This window comes from Motacilla alba, chromosome 3, assembly GCF_015832195.1.
Source record: "Motacilla alba alba isolate MOTALB_02 chromosome 3, Motacilla_alba_V1.0_pri, whole genome shotgun sequence".
Classification (NCBI taxonomy): domain Eukaryota; kingdom Metazoa; phylum Chordata; class Aves; order Passeriformes; family Motacillidae; genus Motacilla; species Motacilla alba.
The window spans coordinates 33,091,742-33,117,895 of NC_052018.1; the positions used below are offsets into that span (position 1 = coordinate 33,091,742).

The 26,154-nt window shown below is 38.7% G+C and overlaps 1 protein-coding gene across 2 annotated transcripts in view; it reads right to left on the reverse strand.

Annotated features, from left to right (window-relative positions):
- Positions 1-26,154, reverse strand: part of ELOVL4 (ELOVL fatty acid elongase 4) — a 37,374-nt gene that overhangs the window by 8,926 nt on the left and 2,294 nt on the right. For both annotated transcript variants that reach the window (XM_038132787.1, XM_038132788.1), the window contains exons 2-3: positions 8,462-8,649; positions 5,258-5,338 (exon numbers count right to left, since the gene is read on the reverse strand). In XM_038132787.1, the coding sequence (XP_037988715.1) occupies positions 5,258-5,338; positions 8,462-8,649 (269 nt within the window). The remainder of the gene's footprint in view (positions 1-5,257; positions 5,339-8,461; positions 8,650-26,154) is intronic.

Genomic DNA, 26,154 nt, shown 5'->3' on the forward strand with positions numbered 1-26,154 from the left:
ATATGATGTGAAATAACCTCACCACCCCCTCAGTCCACAGGGAAGACAGAAGAAAAAAGAGCAGCTTCCCTTCCCAACTCCACACATAGTTTTTGGTAAGATAGAGGGGAATTATAAAGAGCTCTAAAGAGCAATGCTCTAGCCCTGCATGGTGTTTTCCTCCACCTCTCCAAACCAGTGGGAAAGGACAACATCTCTCCACAGACTAAGTTTGTCATAGCCATAATTGGTCTGGTGAAAAGTTTAGGAGAAATTACAGCAGAAGCAAAAATGCAGCATAGGAGAAGAGTGCAGCATATCTGCATTGCAGGCTCTGCAGTTTCCCAGAGGGACTGCACATCTTACTGATGCCAAACTGCAGCCTTCTCTGTATCCATTAATGAACACCCTTCTCTCTCTCTGGATGTGATTTAGCCCACTTCACATCTCGGGAACAGGAGGCAGATTTTTTCACTTTTATATGAAGAGATATTAATATCTAAAGCTGGAGAGAGGTTTGATGACAGAAAAGTGACTCCCACAGATCTTGGAGTTCCCAGACACACAGGCAAGCTGCAAGAATCATTTAAATATATACATATATATGCATATATTGCTCAATATCCAGTACTGCTTCTGGGACAGGTAGTCAGGTATTTAATAACACCCACATCAAGGTTTGTCTCACACCCAATGGGTTAGCGTAACAGTCCAGCATCTCTTACAGGTCTTTGCTAAAGTTGCATCTCTTACCTAAATTAAGATAAGCATCTTTTCATTTCATAAGTTAACAATAAACTCTTTGGACTGTATACTTCTGCTTTATACCTGAAGTGCCACAAGTTCAGTATATGTTCTTGGACAAGTCACATAACACATCTCATTGCTCTTTTGAATTGCACCTAGCAGAGAAAGCAATTACACTCCATGGGTAAAAATAATCTGAACTTTTGTTCAAAATGCTTCCTATCACTTGAGAAAAACACAGGATTCTTTGAAGGATTATACCTGCTGATTTTGTGTTCCTGTAGATTTTTTTTGCCTGTCAGCTTCTTTGCTCTCTTACTATCATCAAATTTTCCATCATTTACTCTCAAACCTGATAGGTTTTGTGTACTGATAATCTATTTCAGTACTTCTAGTGACTTCTACAGATGTTTTCATCATTAGCTTACAGAAAAAAATGAAACAAATGTCAAGTCATTTGCCTGAGGCCATGCAAAAAATCAGTGAAAAAGGGCAGAAACAGAGAACAATACACTGATATGCAGGCTATGTCAGGAGCAGATGGCTACTATTAAATTTCTTTTTCAAAGCATCAAAAATCATGATCTAACCATTAGCCTTTGGTCACTGCACGCCAGAAAGATTTAGTTGAAAAGAAAAGGAAAGATGCATTAAAAAGGCCCATCCCTGTAATGAACAATACTAGTCACAACTATATATTTTCTGGTAATTTTCATATGTACCAATCTAAGTCTGTTAAAACACCAGATGGCACAGAAAGATTACATTACAGCCTAGGATTAAGGGGGTCAACAGGAGGTCCAATCCCATGTCCTCTGTCTGCTGCAGGGTTTTTGACTGGAGGGCTGTTTTATTACAGGACTCTGTTTCTGCAGCATTTTTCCTCATTTTGAGTTGGAGACATTTATCCATTAAGGGGTGTGAAGGGACAGGTACTTCTTGGAAGGTCACAGCAATGTAAAAAATTAAAATAGCTTTTATAGTCAATTTTCATTTATAGAATTTTGTTTACAGAACTTGTGAAGTCAAGTTTTCTGAAATTTAAAGTATATTATGTCTTTTTCATAAGAGGAAACTACTCAAGCTCTAGACAAATAAATACTAGCAATACTAGATAAATACTAACAACGCAGATTATAATTACAATACAGAAAACAACCATTGCCTGGCTTCATGATTACAATCAGCACACTTAAAATAAGAGCCAATTCACACAGCCCCATATTCCCAATTCTTCAGAAACGCTAATAAAATAGATGAACTTTGACCTGGTAAACAAAGACACACAAACACAAGCAGAGGGGGGAAATGACTACTGACAGACACCAGCACACATTAAGTTAGTGTTATGAAATAATTCACTTCAAATACTGAAGCTCCCAAAGGAGTACTACAAAGCATGGATTTAACATCTCTGCATTTATTATTTTATATCTTAAGCTATAACCAAAAATGTTTTTGCAACTTACATCTATAAATCCCTCTAAATACTTTCTTAGAAGTTTTCTACCCCCTTTTCTTTCCTGTCTACTAGAAACATTTTCTTTTTTTTCATAACAAAACCACTCAGCTTCTTGCCAGCAGTTAGTACAGTGGCTGCCTACTACATTCAGCATATAAGTCATTCACAAAAGAGTTTATTTCAGCAAATGTTTCAGCAATTTGGGAATTTAATTTTTATCCCTGCTTGCTCCAGTTGTCCTTTGATTCTTGTAGAACAGTCAGGTGAGCCTGAATGAGATTAACATGTGTAGGTAGAGTCAAAACAGTAAGCAGGAGCACCAGCTCCTTCACATTTTGTGTAAACTATCTAGACAATTAACCATCAGTGAAAGCCAGAAGATGGATATAAAGTTGAAGAAAATATACAGACAAATACATGGAAAAATATCCCCCTAAAAACTGGCAAAACCAAAGAGGCCATGTCTGACTTAAGAGGTCTCTGAGCCACAGGTTGCTGAGTTCCTAAACTGTACAGGGGAAGTGCCACCACATGCCCTTACCTTGCTCCCTTAAAATCATTGGCTTACTGTCTTGATACATGATGTGGGTTGGAGAGGCAGAAAAGGACATTCTCTGGTATCCAGAATAGCCAAACTTTTTTTGGGAGCAGTTCTTTTTGGGAACTGTTTTCTGGGAGCTCTCTGTAGTCTCTTGAATGACAAAGGATTGTTTCTTGACCGCTTATTTTGATCAGGAGCTTTACACAAAGGAGGCCACTCAATGTCATGGCAGTATCACAGTGGCACATTCCCAAAAAGCCAGAAATGGAGCCCGTACCAGAGCTCCTATGCCGCCATTTAGATCACTATATACAATTAATTTCATGTCTCTCCACATTTGCTCCAAATTTCAAAGCCCCAAATAAAGTCATATATGAAGCTCTGCTTTTCAGAGCATGTTCCATAATGCCTTCTGGGCTCAGAGCTGTTTCCATGTGAGCTAGTCCCAGTCTTCTTTATCTGAGCAACACAGGATTTATTTACTCATACCCTTGCAAATATGGGCATTGCATTTGTAATTGATTCTACTGTTGCAGTGCAGCATTTCTCCGCAGAGCAAACCTGGTGCCAATAAATGCTAGACATTTAGTATGTAGATCTATTAAAAGGACATGAGAGATCTGCTAAAATGCTTACCAATTCTATACCCAAAACTGCAAAAAACATTTTCAAATTGCTTTTGCAAGTTTGTATTATGAAAGATGATGGTGAACGAAATCTTGAGGAGGTTTGGATTGGGTTGGGTTTTTTTGGGTGGGTTTTTTTTTTGTCTGTCAAAAAACAGCATAACTTATAAATCCAGAGCATGACATACTGTAAAGCAGGACAGAAATGTATCCCAGAATCCTCAGTTCAACAAAGCACACTTGTGGAAAGTATAATTTTCTACTTGCAACTTATTTACCTAAACTGAGAATTCATTCAAAAGAACTACCAGAAAATGATCAATATAAGAATCTTGACTGATAGCATACTATATACTTGCTGCAGCAACTTGAGAGGACTCGATTTTCCCTCCTCCCTCAACTCCCTCAGCTGCAAACTGAACATGCCACAATTTAAAACTTCAGCAATAATTTTTATGCAAATCCACAAAAATGGCAAATAATTTTATAAAATTAAAAAAAAAAAAAAGAAAAAAGTCAGGAAGTCAAAAGGTATATATTGCTAGAGCAATTCTTCCTATCTGGACATATTATATAGCATAAATACATTCTTCAGGTCATTTTGCCTTTATTTCATTGTATAATAATGCTGTGTTTGTCATAACAAACAAAATGGATGATAATTCTTTTGAGCAGTTCTGACCTCTTCTCTGCCATAAACTACTGTAACTAACTGGAACTCCACAAATAAGTGCACCTAAAAGTGAGGCTATGAAACAGACTACTGTTTGTATTTAGCTAATATAAAAATTCTTTCAATATATACCACACCAGTCCTCAATGTGATTCAGCTAAGTACAAGGGCATTCTATTTTGCTAACCTATTAAAAACTCCAAACCTGTGAAGCACTTGCTATACTCTCCTAGATCTTGTTTTTCCACAAAATTTTTCACAGAATCATTCTAGTGACTGATATAGTGAGAGCACTGTATTGGCAAAGGTGAAAGATTGGCAGCTACAAAAAGGTGAATAAAAATCTACACACAGAGCTGTTCTGCAATATCAGCCATTATAAACAAGGTGTAAGACTCAAACCTTCTGCTCTCACTACCACCCCTGCCATGTGCACAAGCTTTTGACTAACATTGTCCATGAACAGTGACCTCACAGACAAACATTTTTCAAACTACCATAAACATAACACATTTTCACTGCATTTTCAGGAACATGTCCTAATCTGTACATGAAACTTGCAAGAACAGCTGACTGATTCTCTAGTGTCAGCTCTGCTGGAAGATAAGGTTTAGTATGTGAGCTAATCAAGAGCATTACGAAAATGAACAAGGATCTGCACTTTGCTTTTAATTTGGATGTTTTCCAAAACCCAGATATTCTAAATCTAAGATTATAAAATGAAATATACTGATAATACATTTGCCAAATGCCAGCAAGACCTCATAAAGCCAAACATGGGTAAAGGAGACAAAGAGTTGCCACACCAGTATGGGTGAAGCGCAACCACAAGATAAGATAATGAATCTCACTTGCTTTGATCTAGCTAGGACACACCACCTTTACTGCGGTTACCCTGGCATCCCAAACTTCAGCAAATCTAGGAAGCAAAGGACGTACACAAAGTTTACCCTGGATGGTACAACTGTGGATGAAGCCAAGGATGGTATCTTTAAGACTCCCCCTACTTGCAGCAGTCTGATGCAAGCTAGCACAAACATGCTGATGCATTTTGACTAAACCTGCTACATATGATGTAGTCAAACCTGAAGTGGCCTGTGAGGATGTAACGGGATACAGCCATTGCTGACAGCAGCTGTGGAAACACTGTTTTCAGAAAAGGCTTAAACCATCATGTAGTGCAATATATTACACACATTCACATACAAATACAAAAAAGAAATACTCACCCTAACTTCATAAACATTATCTGAATAATCCACAGTCTGGCAGACATAGCTGTACCCTCGAGCTCTTGATGACAAGAACAACTGAAAATATTAAAGTCATACATGAGGGAAAATACAATACATAAAACACATTTATAACAATTATCAGCAAATTTCTTGCTACATCAAACTTACCAGAACAGAAATACTTAAAATATTTTTATTAGTCCTGAGAAAATTATTGAAGAAAGCCAATATTTAGTACTAACAACCTATTGTCATTTTTCCCTGCATGTATCTCCCCAGGCAATTAGACATTGTACAACAAATTCCATTATGACCTTAAGCAATTGGACAGTAATATTCTTTCTGATGGCTCTAGTTTCAGAAACAGATAATACCTCATTGCTTTCACTACAATTGACAGAAATGCTATTCCCAGTATGGATTCAAGAGAACACTGTTCAAGAGACAGGGATTGGATAATCTCGATTTACAATTCTTAGCACAGTATAACAATCAAAATCCAGAATCTCCTCCCCCTCACTTTGAACAGCCAAAGCAGAATACCCACTAAACACAGAGAGGGAAAAAGGATGGAGAAAAGTTCCCCATTTGGTGCCAACAAAAATAGCCTAAAGCAATTGAAGTGCTTCTGTAGGGCCTCTCCAAACTAAGCACGTTGCAAAAACCTGGACAGGAGAAGATAAAATTGACACTTGAACAAGCTCCCATTGGAAAGAAGTACACTTGTCTAGAGTTATACAAAGTCCAAGTAACACTTATCTTGACATTCATAAATGTTATGATCCAAGAACTTTTAAAGCCAAGTAAACCCTCTATTAAGGATCAAAGAGAGACAGCAGTGGAGCAGACATAAATTGGGGTGATAGAAAAAGATTTCAAAAAGCCTGTCATGGACAAGCACTGACTACTGTTATCACTAACCTGACTTCCATCTTATTTACAACATACAAAACCTTGTGAACCTCTGGACTTGTTTGCTGCACATGTGTTAAAGGAAGTAAATGAAAGAACTGCCTATAGAAATCATCCTAGCAAAGAAACTGAACTACTTCTGCATCATCTAAGTCCATTTACAAACTACTGTAACTAACTGGAACTCCAGTGTGGTCCCATATGGGCACAAGCACGTCCGGTACTAATAGAGAAGAGCAGGGAAAGTTTAAATTTGCACTGTGACAGAAACCAACCCATCTCTACTGTGTCCTACTGAATAACTCAACCAAGGCTCCCTTGGTAAAAGGCAGTAAATTGACTTCAACAGACTGCCCTGAAGCAGAATAAGAAATTCATGATTCTGTGGCAAAATAAGGTCTATTCCATTGTGTCTTCTGCAGGTTCTAAGAAAAATTTGCTCTGAATTTGGACCTGAATTTGAATTCAGTGTATGAATAGACTGAATAAAGCACTAGACTTGCAGTGCTTTATGACTTTACTATTTAACATAAGCTAGCACAGAAGAACAAAAGAGCTTGCCATCAGAATGGTTATTTAAATAACTTTTAAAGGCATTTCACATTCAAATTCTGTTCTTAGCAATGTCTGGAAACTTTACAGTCACTCACAAAACACAAGTAGTATCATTTTACTCATAACAATTACATTAAAACTCATGTGAATTACAATAGTGGCACAGCGGTATTGTAAACTTTGGAAGCAGAAATTGCCTTGTTACAGGGAACCACTGAAACCTGAACATCTTCCTTCTATCAGTCTCTACAATCAAGCAAAGATACTTGCTGGAAGTGCTGTATCCATTGCCTTAACATCAATTGAATAACAACCTACCACTAGAACAGAAGAGGAAACTAGAACCTCTGTGTATAAAGTTATGAGCTTTCAGTATTTCAACAACAGATATGTATTTGCAGTCCCACTCAGTTTTATGTTAAATCAGTGACTTGGAAATGCTACAAACACGTACCGTGTATGGAACATAGGTCTGAAAATTATTTAACTGCAAGTTTGGTATTATTCAGCTTATGGATGAAACAAACAAGTTAAAAAGAATATGTGAAAAAAGACAGGCACTGCAGTAACACTGCAGAACTAATTTCAGGAGTTTCAGTTTTAACCTGCCAAGATGATTGGATTTAATCTCTTCCTTCAACTATGCTTTCATGTCAGCAATAAATTATTTTGTACCTGTCACACTACTTAGTTGAATAGTCCAAGAAAACAGTTTAGACAAAGTGATGAATAAGGTGTGATGGTTAAATTTCAATAAACCATGTCTTAAAGAGAGGCTGAAATAATTTTATGATTAATGATTTTATGCTAGGAGCTCTGGGAAAGGGTCAAAATGTAGATCATCATCAGATATGCCATTTTTCTCTGGCAAAAGTACAGAACAGACCAGACGGTTCTGCAATGCTGTAATTTTAACTGCTCTGTTCATTTGCTTACAGGAAACAGATTTTGAAAATCTGTGATCAGAGGTCTTCCAGGAAGACAATTCCTGATACCCATGAGCAGTCACAGCAGCATAAACTTAGCATCAGCCATATTCTGGACAGTGATCCTTGAATAATAATTACCAAACTGTTAAGTAATCCCAGATAGTTCCTGCTACACAGCTGTTCTACTGCAGTGTTACTATTCATTCCCTCTGTCCAGAAAATCCAACAAAGCAAAAATGCAGCAACACTGAAATTTATTACAGGTAACACACTCAGAACATTGCAAACCAAATATTAGAAGTCTGTATCCTTTTAATTTTATTTAAAGGTATAGTTCACTTCATTTTTATTCTTAAAGATAACAGCCGGACAAGATACTTTTCCTCACTACAGACAATGGCTATCTGAATTTCTAAATATTATAAACAGATTGAAAGAGTAAACAGCTCAGTTTCTAACAAGATATGTTCTGATATCCTTTAGGATTATTAAGAAGAAAAAACGTATCAGTTACAGGTGTTAAATTTACGGATTTTAGTCTCTCCAGTATTTAGACTAACATAAATATAAGAAGAACTTGGAATACCTCAAACACAAATTCTCTCTATAGACTCATTAAGTGTAATTATTCTCAAACAGAAACTACCTATTTATAGAAATACTCACCTCAAAGGCAAACTCATCTTTAAAAGTCTGTGCAAAACATTCACTCTCAATAGACATCAAGAATATGCAACATCATTTTCATTTTGACATCCTCAAACCTCAGTAAGAATTCCCTCTTGCAAGAGGGCATACACACCTCTTTGAAAATGAAGAAGTTGAGCAGAACCATCCCAAAGTTGTAAACAACCAACAGGAAGCGTAACTGGAAGGGCTCTCTCGTCTTCATCCATTTGGGGCCCAGCCAGACAGTGAGGAGATAAATAGTGCTTATAGTCAGTGTTGGAAATGGAGACTGCATCAAGGGCCAGTCATCAACACGCTTGTCTGGGGGAGTGAAGCAAACAGAAGGAGTCAGCAAGGTCTGAGTAAAATATATTCCATCATCACTTAAAGCATTGAATTTGTTAAGTATTATTTTCTCCTGGAATAGCTGCATCAGATAGCAGAAACACAATGCACTCATTTTTTCTAGGAAGGTTAAAGAAAATAGTTTTTTAAAAAAAACCCACTATATCACATTACCTCACAGAGAGATTCATTATGTCATTCAAGCTCTGTTGTCCAGTTCTACAATCCAAAACAATAAAGCAAACAGAATCACATGAGCCCAAACACAAATCAACCCACTAATCCTCCAAATGAATTTTGCTTATGATGAATAATGACTGCAGTGGCAGTAAAACCACATATTCATTCACCACTGCAAATGAAAGATACACAAATTTGGCAAAATACTGATAAAACCAGTAGCTTTTATTAGTTTAAAATTAGGCACAAGAAAGTCTCCTATAAAGTTTATATAGGTTGTATGATGATAAACTTTGCTACTTGATGTAGGTCATGTAGTCTCATGTTTCAGACAGACTAACTAACAGTGTTACCAGAAAACAACCAAATGAAAGAGTTCTAAAGGGATGGTTCTAGTCAATCTGTGCTGCCATATGGGAAACAAAGGTTTTATTTACACTCTCCTTCAGTCACTCACAGGATCCAGTCACATTACACACATTTCAGAGCTGAGAATATGCTATATTAAGTTCTAGATCAGTATGAAAAAAAGCAGTGTTAGCCTGATGAACCACTGACATCTAGGATTAGAAGATAGCTCTGCTAGAGGAGGGAAGCAAGATTGCAGTGACACATCCTTACTTACTGCATGTGCTGCTGTCCCATGTGTCACACGTCCCCCCCCTGCCCTGAAGGCCAACATCATGTTGCAGCAAGAGATAAAAGGCAACAACTTCATAACTATCAGAGCTTCAGATACTGCACAGCTCTGTGATACTAGCTGGATTATTTTCCAGATACTTAGGCCAGTTACAGTTCCCATGGAAATCACATCACAGGGCTCCTTGGGAAGCTCAAACATCTGAAACACCTGCCTTCAGTCAAGTGTGGGCAAACTCACAAACGCAGCTGCCCAGAGATTTACCTAGAGGACAAGTTTCTTTTAGAGAACTGTAAGTCAAAGACCATGAAAAATCCCTATACCATAAATTAATTCCTGATCCCAGGCACACAATCAGCAAGTTAGAAAACCCTTCTTATCAAGAAAATGAGGAAAGTACAGAACAGTGCTGTCTTTACTTCTCCCACACTTCTTTCTTGTTTCCTGTGTTACATTTAAGGCCATAAATTAGAACCTAATTTTGGGAACAAATTTCATGAGGCTCTCTATTTCTAATAAACAACAAGTACTATGATCTGGGGAAAGAGGGCATGCAGAACACAGATTATTCTTACTTCCAGATGATTTAATAATAATTGAGCTGCATATTACAAGATGCTAGGAGGCCTAAAAAGAAATGGAAAAGCAGAAGGAGAAGCCTAACTGCTTCCATTATGGCTGTTAATACCAGAACAAAAAATTCATCCTAATGCATGGAAACTTCAAGAAAGGACACTGATGCTGCTAGAATGACGGGATTCAGCTACGTGGCCACAGCCACCAAAAGAAGCCAAGGGTAAGACAGGGCAAGGACTACAGGGAGGAGTGTCAAAAAATCAGATCAGCTGCAGAAACACAGGCAATAAAAGAGGACCTGAACAGAGTGAAAGAAGAGAGTTACCACTCAACTTTTCATCAAGCTCCTGAAACCACAGAGAATACCATGCATCAAAGTCGAAATCACTACTGCATTGCAATTATTACACTCTTATATCTTTTACAATTTAGTTCCTTCTTGCCTTTAGTGATTACCCTACCAATCTGAATTTAAACACAAAAAAAGAGAAAAACAAACAAACAAAAAAAGGACCTAATCATCTACCTGGTACCAAGTAAAAGGAAAGGACTCATCATGAAACAAGAAGAAAGGTGTCAGTCAAAAGACAGCTCTGGGAATAGCCAATGAGTGACATTCCATGCTTTAATCAAATCCATTTCTCCCTTCACTGTAGTGTGAAAGAGTTAAGAGCAGGTGAGGCAAGAGACACAGTTACTTTCCCAGGTTTCTTGCAATAAGGAATATAAAGAGGATAAAGAGAAAAAGACACATTAGAGAATCTGTCTTCTGTTTTCTAACACATTGTTTCATGGTAATCTTACACACTAAAGTGGCAGTTCAAAGAAATGAAAGATGAAGATTAGAATTTTACCCAGGAGGTGACCGTTACCATCCCACTGCTGAAAACAGGAAACCATGACCTGCTCCAGATTTCTTTTTGTGTCAGAAGGCAAAGATTTCTGGACTTCTAGATGGAAAAATGAGGATTCACTAGAGGGTGAAAGGAAAGACAAAGGGACAACTTATACTAAAACCCAGCTGCAAGTAGGCTTTGCCTCACATCTCATCAGTACTGTGAACAGTTCTTCCACCTCCTTTCCACAAACACTGTAAATTGAAGAACCTCACTGGAGGCTCTACCAAGAGATGTATTTCATTAACTGTGACAACTACATAAGAGCACCTGAGAAGCTGCCATTGCTCTTCTGTGCCATGGTCTCAGTCTATTACTTTCCCTCCCCAAAGGGTTTTTGGACAGTGAGCCACCACATCTCAGAGGTCTTGAGTTATTAACAGGAAAAACATATATAACTGATACAAATGTTGTAACACACTGCTTAGGGTATCCAACATTGCCATTTTGGTGGCCTGACCTCTCCTAGGACAAGTAATTGCAAACACAAAATGCTTCTATGAGAGGGAGCATGGTAGGCAATTCATTTCTGGAGTGCATCTATTCTACTGGGCTAACTACGAACACCACCTCATGTTTATTTTAAGGGTATCCAGGAGCCTCTGCATATGAATATTTTTAACTAGTACTGTGGCATCAGAAAACATACTATTAATCCCTGAACTTTTTCATCACAGCATCTCTCCCGGATAATGCAAAGTACCTGGTTGCATCATAAATCAATTCCATTCTTATTGCACAGAAGGTTATACAAAACCAATTTCATTTCAGTTTACCTGACAAGCCTGCTCGTTCATGTTCTACACAGAAAACCCAGAAAAATGCAGACCCCTGCTCCAAACTCCTTTTCAGATGGTCCCTTTCAAAGACAAATTCACTATCTTAAGTCATCTGCTCAAGTGATAAACATTCCAAGCTACTCCAACACCTTCCTCCTTCCCAGCCCCAATCTGTTTTAGCAAAACCAGCATAATTTTGTGTCCTACTTACTAGCTGGTGCTGATGACCACAAAAGATTTTTGCAAATTACAGAGAACTGTGATAGCTTAAGGGGACATACGAGTGCATTAAATCCTGCAGTATTTCACACGGAATAGGGACATTTTCACCTCAAAGATGAAATAAGCTTGAAATAAAAGGGCCAGCTCCCTGAATTAAAAAAAAATCCCTTCAACTGCTGTGAAGCAAAAAGACCAATGCCTTTACCTGATTAGAATTGACAGAGATTGACTGAATCTTTCAGGGGATTAATGCGTTTGTCTTTCAAATCCCAAGACCCAGATTCTAATTCGAACACAAATAAAATGTCTGCTGTGGCGGCACAGCCTGTAGTACAGCGCTCTTCTGGTAAGGTGGGAAAAGTTTTGCAACAAATACTTAGGGTTGCACTTTATAGCAAAAATGAATCCAGCCTACACTAAGACATCTACTAACATGTTCTAAATGGAAAATAACTGTTATGTAAGGAAATAGTAGGAAATGTGTATATACACAAGGCTTTCCTGTCACTTTGTGTATATACGTTTTAAAGTTACAACTTGCAAAGACAAAAACCAGAAGAACTTTTATTTATTATTATTTATATATATAAAAATAATTGAAATTGCCTGGAGGTACCTACCTTTGCAGGATGTAATTCTTTTTGTGGGGAAATTAACAAGAAATACGCAAATAGACCCCTTTGAATTCTTGATTCAAATCAAGAAGAGCAGGACCAGTGAAAAGGACTGAATATCCTGCCTGGCAATGTCCAAAGAGGACATAATTAAGCTATACTGAAATGTGGATGGAAAGTGAAGATGAATTTCAATAAGTAAGGCTGCAGTGATGGTATTCTAGCATTAAAAATCACAATAAACTTTTGAGAAACTTACTGTAATTGTTTTAACATGCAAGCATTTCTGTTAAAAATGGTTCAGCATTTCCTTTCTGATAGAGAAGATTTTAGATGCTTCAATTTCCTGCATTTTACTTAGCCTATGATCAAATTTTTCTTTCCCCAAGAAAAATAAGCAAACAACTGCATAGCACAGTCACTTTGGCATTCACCTAGAGAAATCCTGAAACAGTACAATGGTGATTATCTTTGCTTTTAAAGCCTGTTTTAGAGAAAATATTGCATCACTACAATACATGATTATTGCAATTCCCTGTGTTCATGTTAGGTTCAAAATAAATACTTAGAAAATCTTCAGTTTAACAACACATGTACTCCTTAGCTATAAGGTCGGTGCTCACTAATTTATCTGGAGAGACTTTCAAAGTTATTAATAGCTATTGATACTATTCTCAGCGCAAAGACACTTACAGTGCCAATCCAGCACATCCATCTGTCCGATTACATTTCTAAAGACACTGCAGAAATGACAGCGAGCATTTAAAAGTGGTTCTGTGAGAGCTCTCTGCAGATCACCTCTATTATAACAAAAGTATTCTCAAAGCCAACATCAAGTTTAAGAAAGATTTCCTTAAACAAGTCAAATTTTAACTCCACAATAGAAGGAAGGCAAAGTAGTGTTACCTAATTGGAGTACTGTTCCATGAACCGCAGTGTTTTAATTATCTAAGAATTTCCCACATCTTGTTAGTTTCACTATCACTGTAATTGAAATAATTACAAAATGAAAGCACATATCATATTAAAAAAAGAGGCGAGAAATAGAACTTCAGACACCTTAAAAATGTTTACAAAGTTTTCACACTAGATCCCTTCAGTGATTTTAGTGCTTTAGTGATCCCCTCCATCCCCTTTTCTTCCTGGTTACAGATAAATATACAATATACTTCTCTACAAGATTTTTATTAGAAACACTGGTTCAGTCATGTAAATATTTACAAGTGAATATTAGATTCACTCTGGCTGCACAACCAGTGCAGACTGGATCTGTTGAAAGTAAACTTGAATAAGCATCTACCTGATTAGACACTATGCTTTCAAACTAAACCGAGTAATACATCAGAATAATTTAAAAGTAGATTTACTGTTAGCAGTTTGTACAATTTCCAAGAAAAAAGCTCAGTCTCTGACTAACTAACACCTCAGAAAAACAACAGCTAAAGCTATAAAATTAGCCTTTAAAATAGTACATGACTACATGGACTGCACAGTTTCAGACTGAAGATAATGAAGCATTTGCACAGTGAAAATTGAGAGGCCACATATTTTTGGATGGAAAATCTATAGAATTAAAAAATTTCTATTCACTTACTATTATTTTAATAGAGCTGTTTATATGGCCCCACCTGAATTTTTCTTTTAGGTTGTCATTGCTTGAATTAATTTACCTGCTTTGCTATTGATTATTCATTGCACAAATTGCACTCTATTCCTCAATTAGTGGAATTAAAGAATCATTAAAGTTGGAAAAGACCTTCAGGATCATCTAGTCCATCCTATGACTGAACACCACCATGTCAATAAAACCATAGCACCTAAATGCCATGTCCAGTCATTTCTCGAACACCTCTAGGGATCATGACTCCACCACTTCCTGGGGCAGCCCATTCCAATATCTAACCACTCCATCCAGTGAAGAAATTTATCCTGATGTCCAACCTGAATGCCCCCCCACACAGCTTGAGGCCATTTCCTCTTGTCTTGTTGCTAATAATCTCAGTTTGTAAAATTTCTTTAAACTTTACAGGAGAAATCCTGTAATAGCCGATTGAAGCTACTGAATGAACTAAAATTATATCCCTGTATCTTCATCCATGTTTCAGGCAAAAAAACAAAAAAAAAGCCCATGTCTTCTTAGGAGAGATTGTGCAGAGAGATTGCTGCAGGAAGGCAAAATGACTGGGACAAAAAGAATGGCCAGTTTATGCTTCTTCCTTACCTATCATACTTGCCAATGTCTGCAGTCTTCTGGCACTAAGGAGTTTGACAGGGTCAAAGATACCTGTATCTAACCCAGAAAGAATCCAACATCATCTACAAAGGCCATGAAGCTTCCATTAATACATGTAGAAGCCAAGAGATCTTTCTCAGAAGCATTTCCCATTTTAGTACAGGATATGTCTTTTCAGAGGCAGCGAGCCCGGTAGCACATATAGCAGCCTGCTCTAAAATGTTGACGAGCATGAAGTTGCTCTCTACAGCCAAAGAAATTAGGATTAAACTTTAACTAGTTCACTATAATTTTCTTTCCTAGACCTATCATTTTTTTTCCTTCCTCATTTGGGTAGTTTTGAACAGTTATCAGGTCACTCACTAGTTGCCTTTTTTTTTTTTTAATTTTCCTTAAAGAAACATTTCATCTCACTCACCTGAGGCATATTTTCCTATCATAGAATCATCTTCATGGCTAATCTCTGTATACTCAACAAACATTTAAATTGGCATTGCACTGGTTTCTCAGGAACCAGGCTAAGCCCCTGCTGCTTTATGTCACAAAAAATTCTGTATTATCATAATGTCACAGTATCAGTGGTGGTAATGACTGGCAAGAAAACAAAGATGTGAGTATCAGAGAATCATAGAATGCCTTGGGTTGGAAGGGACATTAAATATCATCCACTTCACACTGCCCTGTCATGAGCAGGGACGCCTCCCACTAGAGGTTGCTCAGAGTACCATCCAACCTGGTCTTGAACAGTTGCAGGGATGAGGCATCCACAGCTTCTCTGGGCATCCTGTTCCAGTGCCTCACCACCCTCACAGTAAAGAATTTCTTCCCATGTATGGTATTGGTAAAGCTAAGAATGACATGCACAGGATATTATATGGACGAAGGTTCCCAAAACCCAGCAAAAAAAAAAAGAAAAAAGCATAACAGCTGACTGGTTTAAGTAATTTTTTTAAAAATAATTAGTAGATCAGTAGAGAGAAGGCAAGTTGTTTTTTTTTTTTTTAATCTTTGATAATAAATCCAAAAATCTGAGTTAAGTACTTTGTCTATCCTTAAGCTTTAACTAGTCAGGAACAAACAAATTTGTTTGGGTCAGGAACAAGAGACATCAAAATATTATGGCAAAGCATTGTCATTTAGCAAGCCATAAAACGTAAAACTAAGGTACAAGAATAAGAGTATTCAGCCTCAAGCACAATGAATAATGAGAGCACATACCCCAAAAATCAAAATAATGAAACCCACATAGTCTAAGTTTGTACAAAACCCTGTTGTGGTCAGAATTGAGAGATACCTGCCCCAAAACCAAGAGGACTGCGAGGCAAGACTAACAGGTACCACCATAACCAGATGTGGCTTTGTTTTGAATTTCAGGGCTTTGTAATTGACTGCTTAGTCTTCTTTAAAGCTGTAAACAGCAACATAAAATCAAAATGCCACACAGCTAAGAGCAACATCTCCTGCAGCTAATGAACACCTGTGTAATGTGCATGTGTTTCATAAACTCCCATTAAAGCAACAGGAAGGCCAAATCCCAATTTGCTGTTAAAAGGCCAGATGTATTTTAACTAGCCTTCCCATCATTCTAATCTTCTCAGGGCTCCTACCACTCAGTCATTAATACCATATTGTCTTTGTGCCTATATACAGCAATTACATTATACACATGTTTCAAGACAAGGATAGTTATGGAATTACTGTGAAGTTCAGGACACATGGCAATTTACCATCAAGTCTCAGGATTTTCAAGTCCAAATATATTACCATGCTCAAATTATATTTATTTCCTCCATTGATCATGATTACTTGTGGGGACAGTACAAATGCTCTGCTTCAAGTACTAATAAAAATATAATCCTCATTGAAGCTTACACAAGATATGCAAGATACAAGCCCTCAAGGCGTGAAGTATTCTTTTGGTTGCCAAATCTTCTTTTCCAAACATCACAAATGCAAGATGTATTCCCAATGTAGTGATGCCTGCATGCTTTTTCTTAAATATTATAAAGTATGGAGTAAACAGATGAAAGCATACAAAACCTCCTACCCTACCACACAATGGAATTTTATAAACTAGTTGCAGACTTTTATGATCCAGCATATGTCTCTGTATTTCTAAAGCAATAGAAGTACTGCACAAACACTTCATAAAGCTTTTCTTCTACTGAAACTTTTATTCAAACTTTCGTGTTTTTTGCCCAAACTATTTCTCATGTCACTGCTTCATACAAAAGCACTGAGGTTTGGCACTATCAAAACAGTTGTAGGAGTATCAGTAAGCAGTAATGCAAACACAGGATTTATGCACATTCAATGTTGCAATAACAGATTACTCTATTGTCCCACCCAGAGTTTTATAATGCTGAAGGGGATGATCATAGGGTACGATGACCTTCTCCAAAGACAGATACTGGATTCCTTCAGTTTAAACCTAAGTTCATTGAGAAATGTGAAAGATTATTAATATCAGTTCAATAATAACTCTGCAAGGTCTTATCCACTGTAGAGTCAAGTGTTACATACTCAGCATACATGGGAGAATAAATTCAGCACTGACACAGGTCTAATGTGCTAACACACCGGAAGGATAGTGATATTTAACTACACAGCAAATATAAACAACTTATGTTGATGCTCTTGTAACACAGCTATTTGGGGTTGTAGATGAACATTTGGGGAGTTTTAAATGCAGTGCTTGAGCATGTAGGAAAACCAGCAGTGGCAAGTGAAATCTACCTATGAATAATACCAGAAAGCTACTGGAGAAAATTTGCAAGAAGCAGCACAGAAAGCTCTCTGATAAACTACCTGTTTTTCCTGTTTGCATTATCACAAGGATGCTCCTCATCACTTCGGTTTTACAGAAGGATGAATGAGATGAGAATTTTGTTTTGATTAAAAACTACAAAAGAACTACAAAAAAACTGAAATGCATTAGCGCTTCAAAGTTCAGAGGCAGAAGTAAATTTACAGTTGTGAGATGCATTAGGTCTTCTGTTAGCTTAACACAAATACATCAGTCAAAGCCTCCAAGGAAAAACAAAGCTGTAAAACATTTAGAACTTAATTCCTCAGCATCCCCTTTAACATCAACAAAAATGACAAATTGGGGGGGAGGGGGGGGGGGGGGGAGAAGGAGGAACCAAGCATACAAAAAAAAAAAAAGACTAATTTTGAAATGCTGATTTTCAACAAACAAACTGAATGACAAAATGTTTTTAACCCAAAAGTGATGAAAAGAATGATCAGTGTCTGAATGTTTCATTCACTAAGTATACAGTAGCAAAATCATCAGTTTGGAAGCTACATAATGGCCATATCCAAACAACTGCTACAACTGAGTCTTTTCACTTCCACAACTGTGTTACCTTTCATGTCAACACATGGGCACCAAGCTCCTCTAATGATTTCAGCAATAAAGTCTTTCCCTCACGGTAAAAAATTCAGGGATCACTGAAATGGAGATTGGACAGAGCAGAAAAAAACCTGACCTAATTATCAAAGCATTTTAGGGTACTCTGTATGTAAGTATTTTTATTGGGCACATCTGTTCCTGGTAAACCACTAAATATTAAACTGTGTAGGAAATAGGATTATGAAGTCTTCTATTTACAGCCCAGCTAGTCAATTTAAACACTAGCTACTTTATTTTTTTTCTTCATGTTAACTCAAACCATTTAAAAACAAGGTGTTACAATGATGTTCTAAGAATTGAAGGACATAAAATCACGTCAGAGGGAAGGTTTGCTGGCTCAACAGAAAAAGTGAAAGACATGGATTACAAATTCACTTCTTTCAGCAATATCCTAAGAACATTTAGAAAGCAATAAAACAATTTTTCTTATTGGTCATAACTGGGAGAAGGAATCAAAGAGATAAAATTTATAAGCACATAAAAAAGAAAATAGAAGAACACCATAGTCAAGCATGTAAACTAAGCACAACATATGCAAGAGCTGGAAGAAGACAATTTTTAGATATAGCAGAAATAGATAAGAGGAAAATATGATGGAAACAAACCAAACAGCCAAGAGTTCACAATTATGCTGAAACAGAAAGTGAAACTAGGGATGTGCTGGTTTGACCCTGTTTGGAGTCCAGGTACCCAACAAATCTGCTCTATCACTCCCCTCTCAGCTGGATAGGTTAGAGAAGATAGGAGAAAAGGCTCATGCGTTAATCGGAATCACAGAACCACTGGGTTGGAAGAGACCTTAAGATCATTGAGTCCAACTCATGCCCTAACACCTCAACTAAACCATGGCACTGAGTGCCACATCCAGTCTTTTTTTAAACACATCCAGGGATGGTGACTCCACCACCTCCCCAGGCAGGCCAGTCGGGTACTTTATCACTCTTTCCATAAAAACTTCTTTCTAATATCCAACCTTTTATTTCCCTTGGTGCAGTTTAAGACTGCGTCCTCTCGTTCTGTCAGTTGCTGCCTGGTGAAAGAGACCAACACTCACCTGACTACAACCATCGTTCAGGGAGCTGTAGAGAGTGATAATGACAGGGAGAGGTCACAAACTGATTATTGTCATGGACAAAACAGATGTGACTTGAGCAAATTAATTTATTATCAATCAAAATCTGAGTTGTATAATGAGAAGCAGAAGAAACCTGAAAAGCACCTTTCTCCCAAAACCTCCCTCTTTCCCAGGCTTAACTGCACTCCCGATTCTCTACCTGTCATTGCCCTGGCGGTGGCAATGGGAGAAGTGAAATAGGGATTACAGTCTGTTCATCACATGCTGTTTCTGATGCTATGTCTTCCTTAGGAGGAGGAGTCTTTCCCCATTTCAGTGTCAGGTTGCTCCTACAGGAGACAGTCCGCCATGAAATTCTCCAGCCTGAGTCCTCACAGAGTGCAGCTCTTCACAAACCGATCCAGTGTGGGATCCTTCCTGCCAGGAGCCTGCTCCAGCATAGGCTTCCATAGGGTCACTGCCTTCTAACGGCATCCACCTACTCAGGTGTGAGGTTCCTCCACAGGCTGCAGATGGATCTCTGCAGCCCTATGGACCTCCACAAGCATCAGGGGCACGGGTACCTCACCACGGTCTTTCCCATGGGCTGCAGGAGAATCTCTGCTCCAGCACCTGGAGCACCTTCTCACCTTCCTTCCCTGACCTCCATATCTGCAGAGTGGTTTGTACCACATATTCTCACTCTTCTATTCTCTGGCTGCAATTATTTCTGTGCCATTTTTTTCCCCTCTTCTTAAATATATTATTGTAGAATCATAGAATGGCCTGGTTTGGAAGGGATATTAAAGATCATCCACTTCAAACAACTTTATCATGAACAGGGACATCTTCCACTAGACTGGGTTGTTTAGAGCCCCATCCGACCTGGCTTTAAACATTCCCAGGGATGGGGCATCCACAGCTTCTCTGGACAACCTGCTCCAGCATCTCACCATCCTCAGAATAAAGAATTTTTTCCTAACATTTCTAACATAAACCTCCACTCTTTCACTTTGAAGCCATTCCCCCTTATCCTCTCACTACATGCCCTTAAAAAAAATCTTCTTTCCATTTTTCTTGTAGGCTCCTTTCAGATACTGGAAGGACACAATTAGGTCACCCCAAAGCCTTCTCTTTTCCAGGCTGAACAATTCCAATTCTCCTAGCCTTTCCTCATAGGAGAGGTGCTCCATCCCTCTGAACAACTTGGTGGCCCTGCTCTAGATTTGCTCCATTAGATCACTGTCCTTTTTGTGCTGGGGACCCCAAAGGTGGAAGGTCTCACAAGAGTGGAGTAGAGGGACAGACTCACCTGCCTCAATCTGCTGGCCATGCTGCTTTTGATGGTGTGATTGTTGTCACAGAGATTTTATTACCATCACTGATTGGCTCAGCCTTGGCCAGCAGCAGGCCCATCTTGGAATGAGCTGGCATTGGCTCTGTTGGACATGGGGGAAGCTTCTAGCATAACCCCCCTAGTAGCAAACCCTTGCCATGCAAACACAATACAAGGGAAGAATCCCATGGTATAAGCAGACACAACGCCACAGAGAGAGTGAACACTCCAGGACAGGAGTTAAGGATCAAACCACTGAAATTATTCAAGTACCTAAAGAAAGAAGTTGAGTTGCAGGCACACAAGCAAAACAAAACCAAGAGCAATTGATGCCCACAGGCATCACTATCTTGCATCAAATGCAAGCGAAACTAAGGTAGCTTATTCTCCCTCACCTTCCATGAGAGAAAGGTAATCTAGCTCATGCTTATCTTGAGATCCAAGCACACACAAAATGAGTTAATACAAACCACATTGCACTCTATTCATCTCCAGGCTTGCCTTGCAGCTACTTATTGCTTTGCCTACTAGCTAGGGTTCAGTATTCAAAACCCCAACAGGGCTAACACCCAAGTATTGCCAAGCCTGAATTTCAGAGCTGCTTTCATTTACATCCTTAAAATTCCACAAGACTTTGAAGTTCATACACTCAGAAGCACTTGAGTTTGACAACACTGAGCATAGTTGTACCCACTTGTCACCACACAAGATCCAGGAACTGTATTCAGCATCTACATCCTCCTAAGTGAGGTGTCAGTCAGACAGACCCACTCAAAGAGTTCCTTATGAAGTGCAGTGGTAGCTCCAGCTTGGTTTCCAAATGCAGCTTGAGAACGCAACGTCATATATTTACCAGTCAGAGAAGTCCTACCTTATGGATCAGATCTGTCCTTAAAATCACACTGTCAAACTTCTGTGCTCCGGGAACACCCCAGTCATATCAACACTCTTGAAAAGCTATCATTCTTTCAATGGTCAATTCTTTTTAGATAAATGAACTCTCATTTAGCTTCTGTTTTTCAGGTCATTTAGGCATTCATTCAATCGCATTTGCCTTACCTCAAAAAACTCTTCAGTACACACAACAACCTCTTCTCCCCCCTTAGCTTTGCATCCTAGTAAATTCCTCCTCTCAAAGTCCTCTCCATATCTGTTTGGAGTCTTCTCATTCATTCACCTTTTATCTAAATGCTCTCCTAATTAATCAAGTAACTCCAAAACCTGTCTGGACTGGCAGAGGAAAAAGTGGAGTCTTGCCTCACCCATCCTCAAGACTCCTGATCTACAAGACCTTAAAAGGAACTACATCCTATGTTCTCTAAGCTTCTTCTACTACCTGTCCTTGTGCAGCCTTTGACACTCTACCCTGCTTGCACAGGACAGCAGCACAGCAGCCTTGAGTAAAACATCTTCTGGTGGTTCATATCTATAACCACAGCCCTGCCACAGGCCCCTTCACCCTGAGCACAGCATGAGTGCAGGGTGATGACTACGAACACTCCTGACAAGGTACCTATGAACAAGAGTTCAGCCACTACCCTTGATCAAGCTCCGTAACCAGTGGAGTCTCCAGGATGACTGCATCTGCTTCATAGCAAGGATGTTTCAACTTCCCAAGAATACTTCACCTCTGGTTGCAGCATGGGGCTCCAGGACCACATATTGATTTACACCTCATTATGCCTCAGCTGAGAAATATGATTTGCTTAGAACTCTGTAACAGCAATTTGCCATGTGCTGAATTCTAAACACCTAAACATTAGGCCTTTTGCAGTAGGTACTAAGGTCATGCAATCAGCTGGGTTAAATTCTGTATACAGCTATTTCCAGATCTTTTCCCGGGGATTCCTCTTTAAGAGCATTCATAACAAATTATTTCCTTCAAAGATTTCAAGACATGCTACCTACACAGTTTTAGAATGAATTTTTAAATACTCAGTTATGTTTTTGTCATTTGTCTACACTTTTTCTTTTCCTTCTGGACTATGCTGATGAGTGTTCAAACATAAGTTTGTATTACATTCTTGCTGGTGCTCTTGGAAGGTTTTATTCTGTTTCCTTTCTTTACTGGAGCTGAGATTTGCATATCATCCCTACAACTTCTCCTCCTTCATTTTAGGAAAGAGAAGTCTTCCCCTCATAACTCAGCTTCTCATCCATAGAGCTCATTTTGCTTGATCCTATTCCCTCATGACCAAGGTCTTGAAGCTTGCTGACCCAAGATGTCTAAGTAGACACTTCTCCTTCACTAATGTACTTTTCTAAATGATGTTTCCATTTTCAAAAATGCTTGGTATCTGTTTAGTTCTGATTATGTCTTTTGAGTTGTACAATCTGATAAAATCTCCTGATGATGAAATGGGGGCAGAATTTCCCTCAAACACTTAGCAAATTGCCTTCAATATCAAGCATTATTTTTTTTTTTCTTCACTAATAAATACCCTCCCTTCGCTAACTGGCAATTAAATGTCAAATGAATCAAATAAACTGGATGCTCCCATTGCTCAGTTTAGTTGACAGCAGTCTCATATGATCTAGGCATTAACATTCTTTACTTCCACAATTTCTCCAAGTGCTGCTTCTGCCACAGGTTTTTTCTTTGTGTTTCTGCCACAAGACAGCCAGCCCAGTTAGACAGCTTTTCCATTTCCAGTGTGTTTTTCCCTGTCTAATACTTGTGTTTTACCCAGTCATGGCCACAGACTGAAAAAACTGTTCCCTTGAGAAGAATATTGTATCTGCAAGACAAGTATTGTGCCAAATCACCAAATCTGATCCTCAGCCAGCCCTCTGAAAGTTTAGGAACACTTTCTGCTTTGTTTCTGTGAAACAGACTTCATGAACCTTAATCTCACCCTTCATTCTCTTTGCCCATCATCACCCTCTGAAGCACTTTCACTGGGATTTTACTTGCCTCCAGCTTTGGCACAAATCCTCAGCTACAGGGGACTACTTGCACTCAGAGTGCTCTGCTAAGCCCCCCAGTGAACTTCTCAAGCATAAACACTCCACTCAGGATCCACTGGTCATACTTGGGTTCTCCATGGGGGAAGGTACAAGGGAAGAAAAAATGTGTTTTGCTCTGGTTCTCTTCCCTGGACTGAAAAAGAAAATTAACCTGAACTTCCTGGGTAATTTTTAAATTAGTCCAAAGATCTCCTAGCAAAAATGTTCATGTCAATCAGTGTTCTCAAGGAAGCTGCTCCACTGGCTCACCTTTTAGGCAAGCAGCTATAAGTTTCCATCTTCTCCATCCTTACTGCCTTACACTTCTGACCCAACTGATAAAACCTATAATTGATGCTGCTCCTGAACAAGATGCTAGGTAGAACACTACCCTACCACTAAAGTGAAAGTTTGCATCTCTCTCCTTTCCTACTGATGGAAAAAGTCTGTAATCTTATTAACTGCAACAGCTGTAAATAGTTGCTGTTCCAAAGCAATCCCACGTGGCCTGGGATGGCCCTGCCTCCTTTAAACTCTTGAGCTCCAAGAACAATCATTCTCACCCAAAGTCAGTAAAGCCTTCTGTTCCTTAGCTCAGTACATTCAGATTAGGTAGCTCCTCTAAATAAATATTTTTGCCCGGTGTTTCATGCATCTTTTTCTCAAGCCACAGTCTCCCATTCCCCCATCCCGACTGACAATGGTCTCTTTACCCACATTTTGAGATTTCCACACTCTTCTTTCCTGGATTGTGTCCTGAGTTATTCACCTTAATAGTTCCACTGGACTCAGCCTGGAACCTCCCTTTAAGTCACTTGCTCAGTCATCTAATCATACCCTTAATCCTTCCTGGCAAATCCAACCCCAACCAGCTACTCGAGCTGAGAGAAAGAAGGAAGCCCTGCCCTAGCAATTACATGGAACTGGTCCCATGCCCTTACAGAAATAAGGGCATGGAATTCCTAGATTGTAGTTCCTGATAGTAACTGTTCCTTTGACCACCTTTTTTTTTGCTCTTGATGACCGCTACAAACATGATTTTGACCCTTCTATCTCTTCTTTAAGATTATGGCTTCCTAAATTATGTTCTTTAGCCTCCTAGGGGAATAAATGGTTACAATGGACTTTGGGCTTTCATGAAAGGGGTCTGAAAAGTAGTCAAGGGTAGAGAGAAAAAAAAGTCGTTTTTCAACAAATGAACAAGGAAAAGCATCAAGCTAGTGCTGAAAATGTATTTGATAATATACTTGGGGGAAAAGCCACAGAACACTGCTATTATTCCCAAATGCAAGACTTCAAAAACCAAAACCACAAACAAATCAGCTTTAGACAGCATGCTTAATGCTAAAAGAAATTGTAACATCAACTCAAAATCCATTTAGGCTCATTATATACTTGGTCTTCTGGGTTTTTTTTGGTCTCAGAAAAGGTCAGTTGCTTTTTAAACAGCACAAAGCAGGGGAGGAAAATGATCAAATCTTTAACGTGCAAAAATAAAGCTGCACAAGACTCAGTGGGATGTTCTGGCACAGTTCTGCACAAGTGTCATCACAGGAGTCCAAGGCAGCAGGAGAAAACACCTGCTGGCAAGACAATCTTGCTGAATACAGAGAACAGGGCTAAAGACACACAGGTGTTCAATTAAAAATGGAAGTGGGAAATTGAGAGAATAAGTGTAGGAGTAGTAGTGGGAATAAAATTTCTTCACATTTTGTTGTGTAATTTTGCTGTGTAGTAGTGTTTCAGTATGATTTATTGTGTAATGCTATTGCATAGCATCATTTGTTGAGCAACTTTGCTGCGTGGTATAGTTTTTTATTTAATGATATTGAACATTAGGCAATGGTCTTGCATGCCATAATTTGTGTTTTCTGTTGAGCAACATTACTGTCATAGCTCTTAACACAAAGGTGAATTGCATGAATTCATAACAGTGCTGAATTCACAATTTTAACATATCATAGAATGGTTTGGGTTGGAAGGGACCTTAAAGATCATCTACTTCCAACCACCCTTCTGTGGGCAGATACACCTTCCACTAGAATTTCAGAGCCTCATCCAACCTGGCTTTGAACAATTCCAGGGATGGGACATCCACAAGTTCTCTGGGCAAGCTGTTGCTGTGACTCATGACCCTTGCAAGAGAGAATTTTTTTCTTATTATCTAAACCTACTCTCTTTCAGTCTGAAGCCATTACCTTGTCCTATCACTACCTGCCCTTGTAAAAGGTCCCTCTCCTGCATCCCTTTTAGGTACCGGAAGGATGCTGTATGATCACTCAGAGATGGTAAATGGAGACAATTATTTTTGTCTGAACAAAGAAACATGCAGAAAAGCAGCAAACTGGGCAAGTATTTTTGCAGAACTTAGAGCATTAAAAATTGTTTCACTGAATAGCCACACAGCATTACCTCATGAATAACACTCTTATCCAGAGCCACCTTGTAACTACAATGTGACATATTACATGTTTCACCTACACCTACCTGATGGAAAAAACAAGGGAGAACCTTGTTCCACATACTACTGGGTATAAATAAGAACTGTAATGTGTTTTTCATGTGACTTAGGCTCTTCCCAAAACTAGCC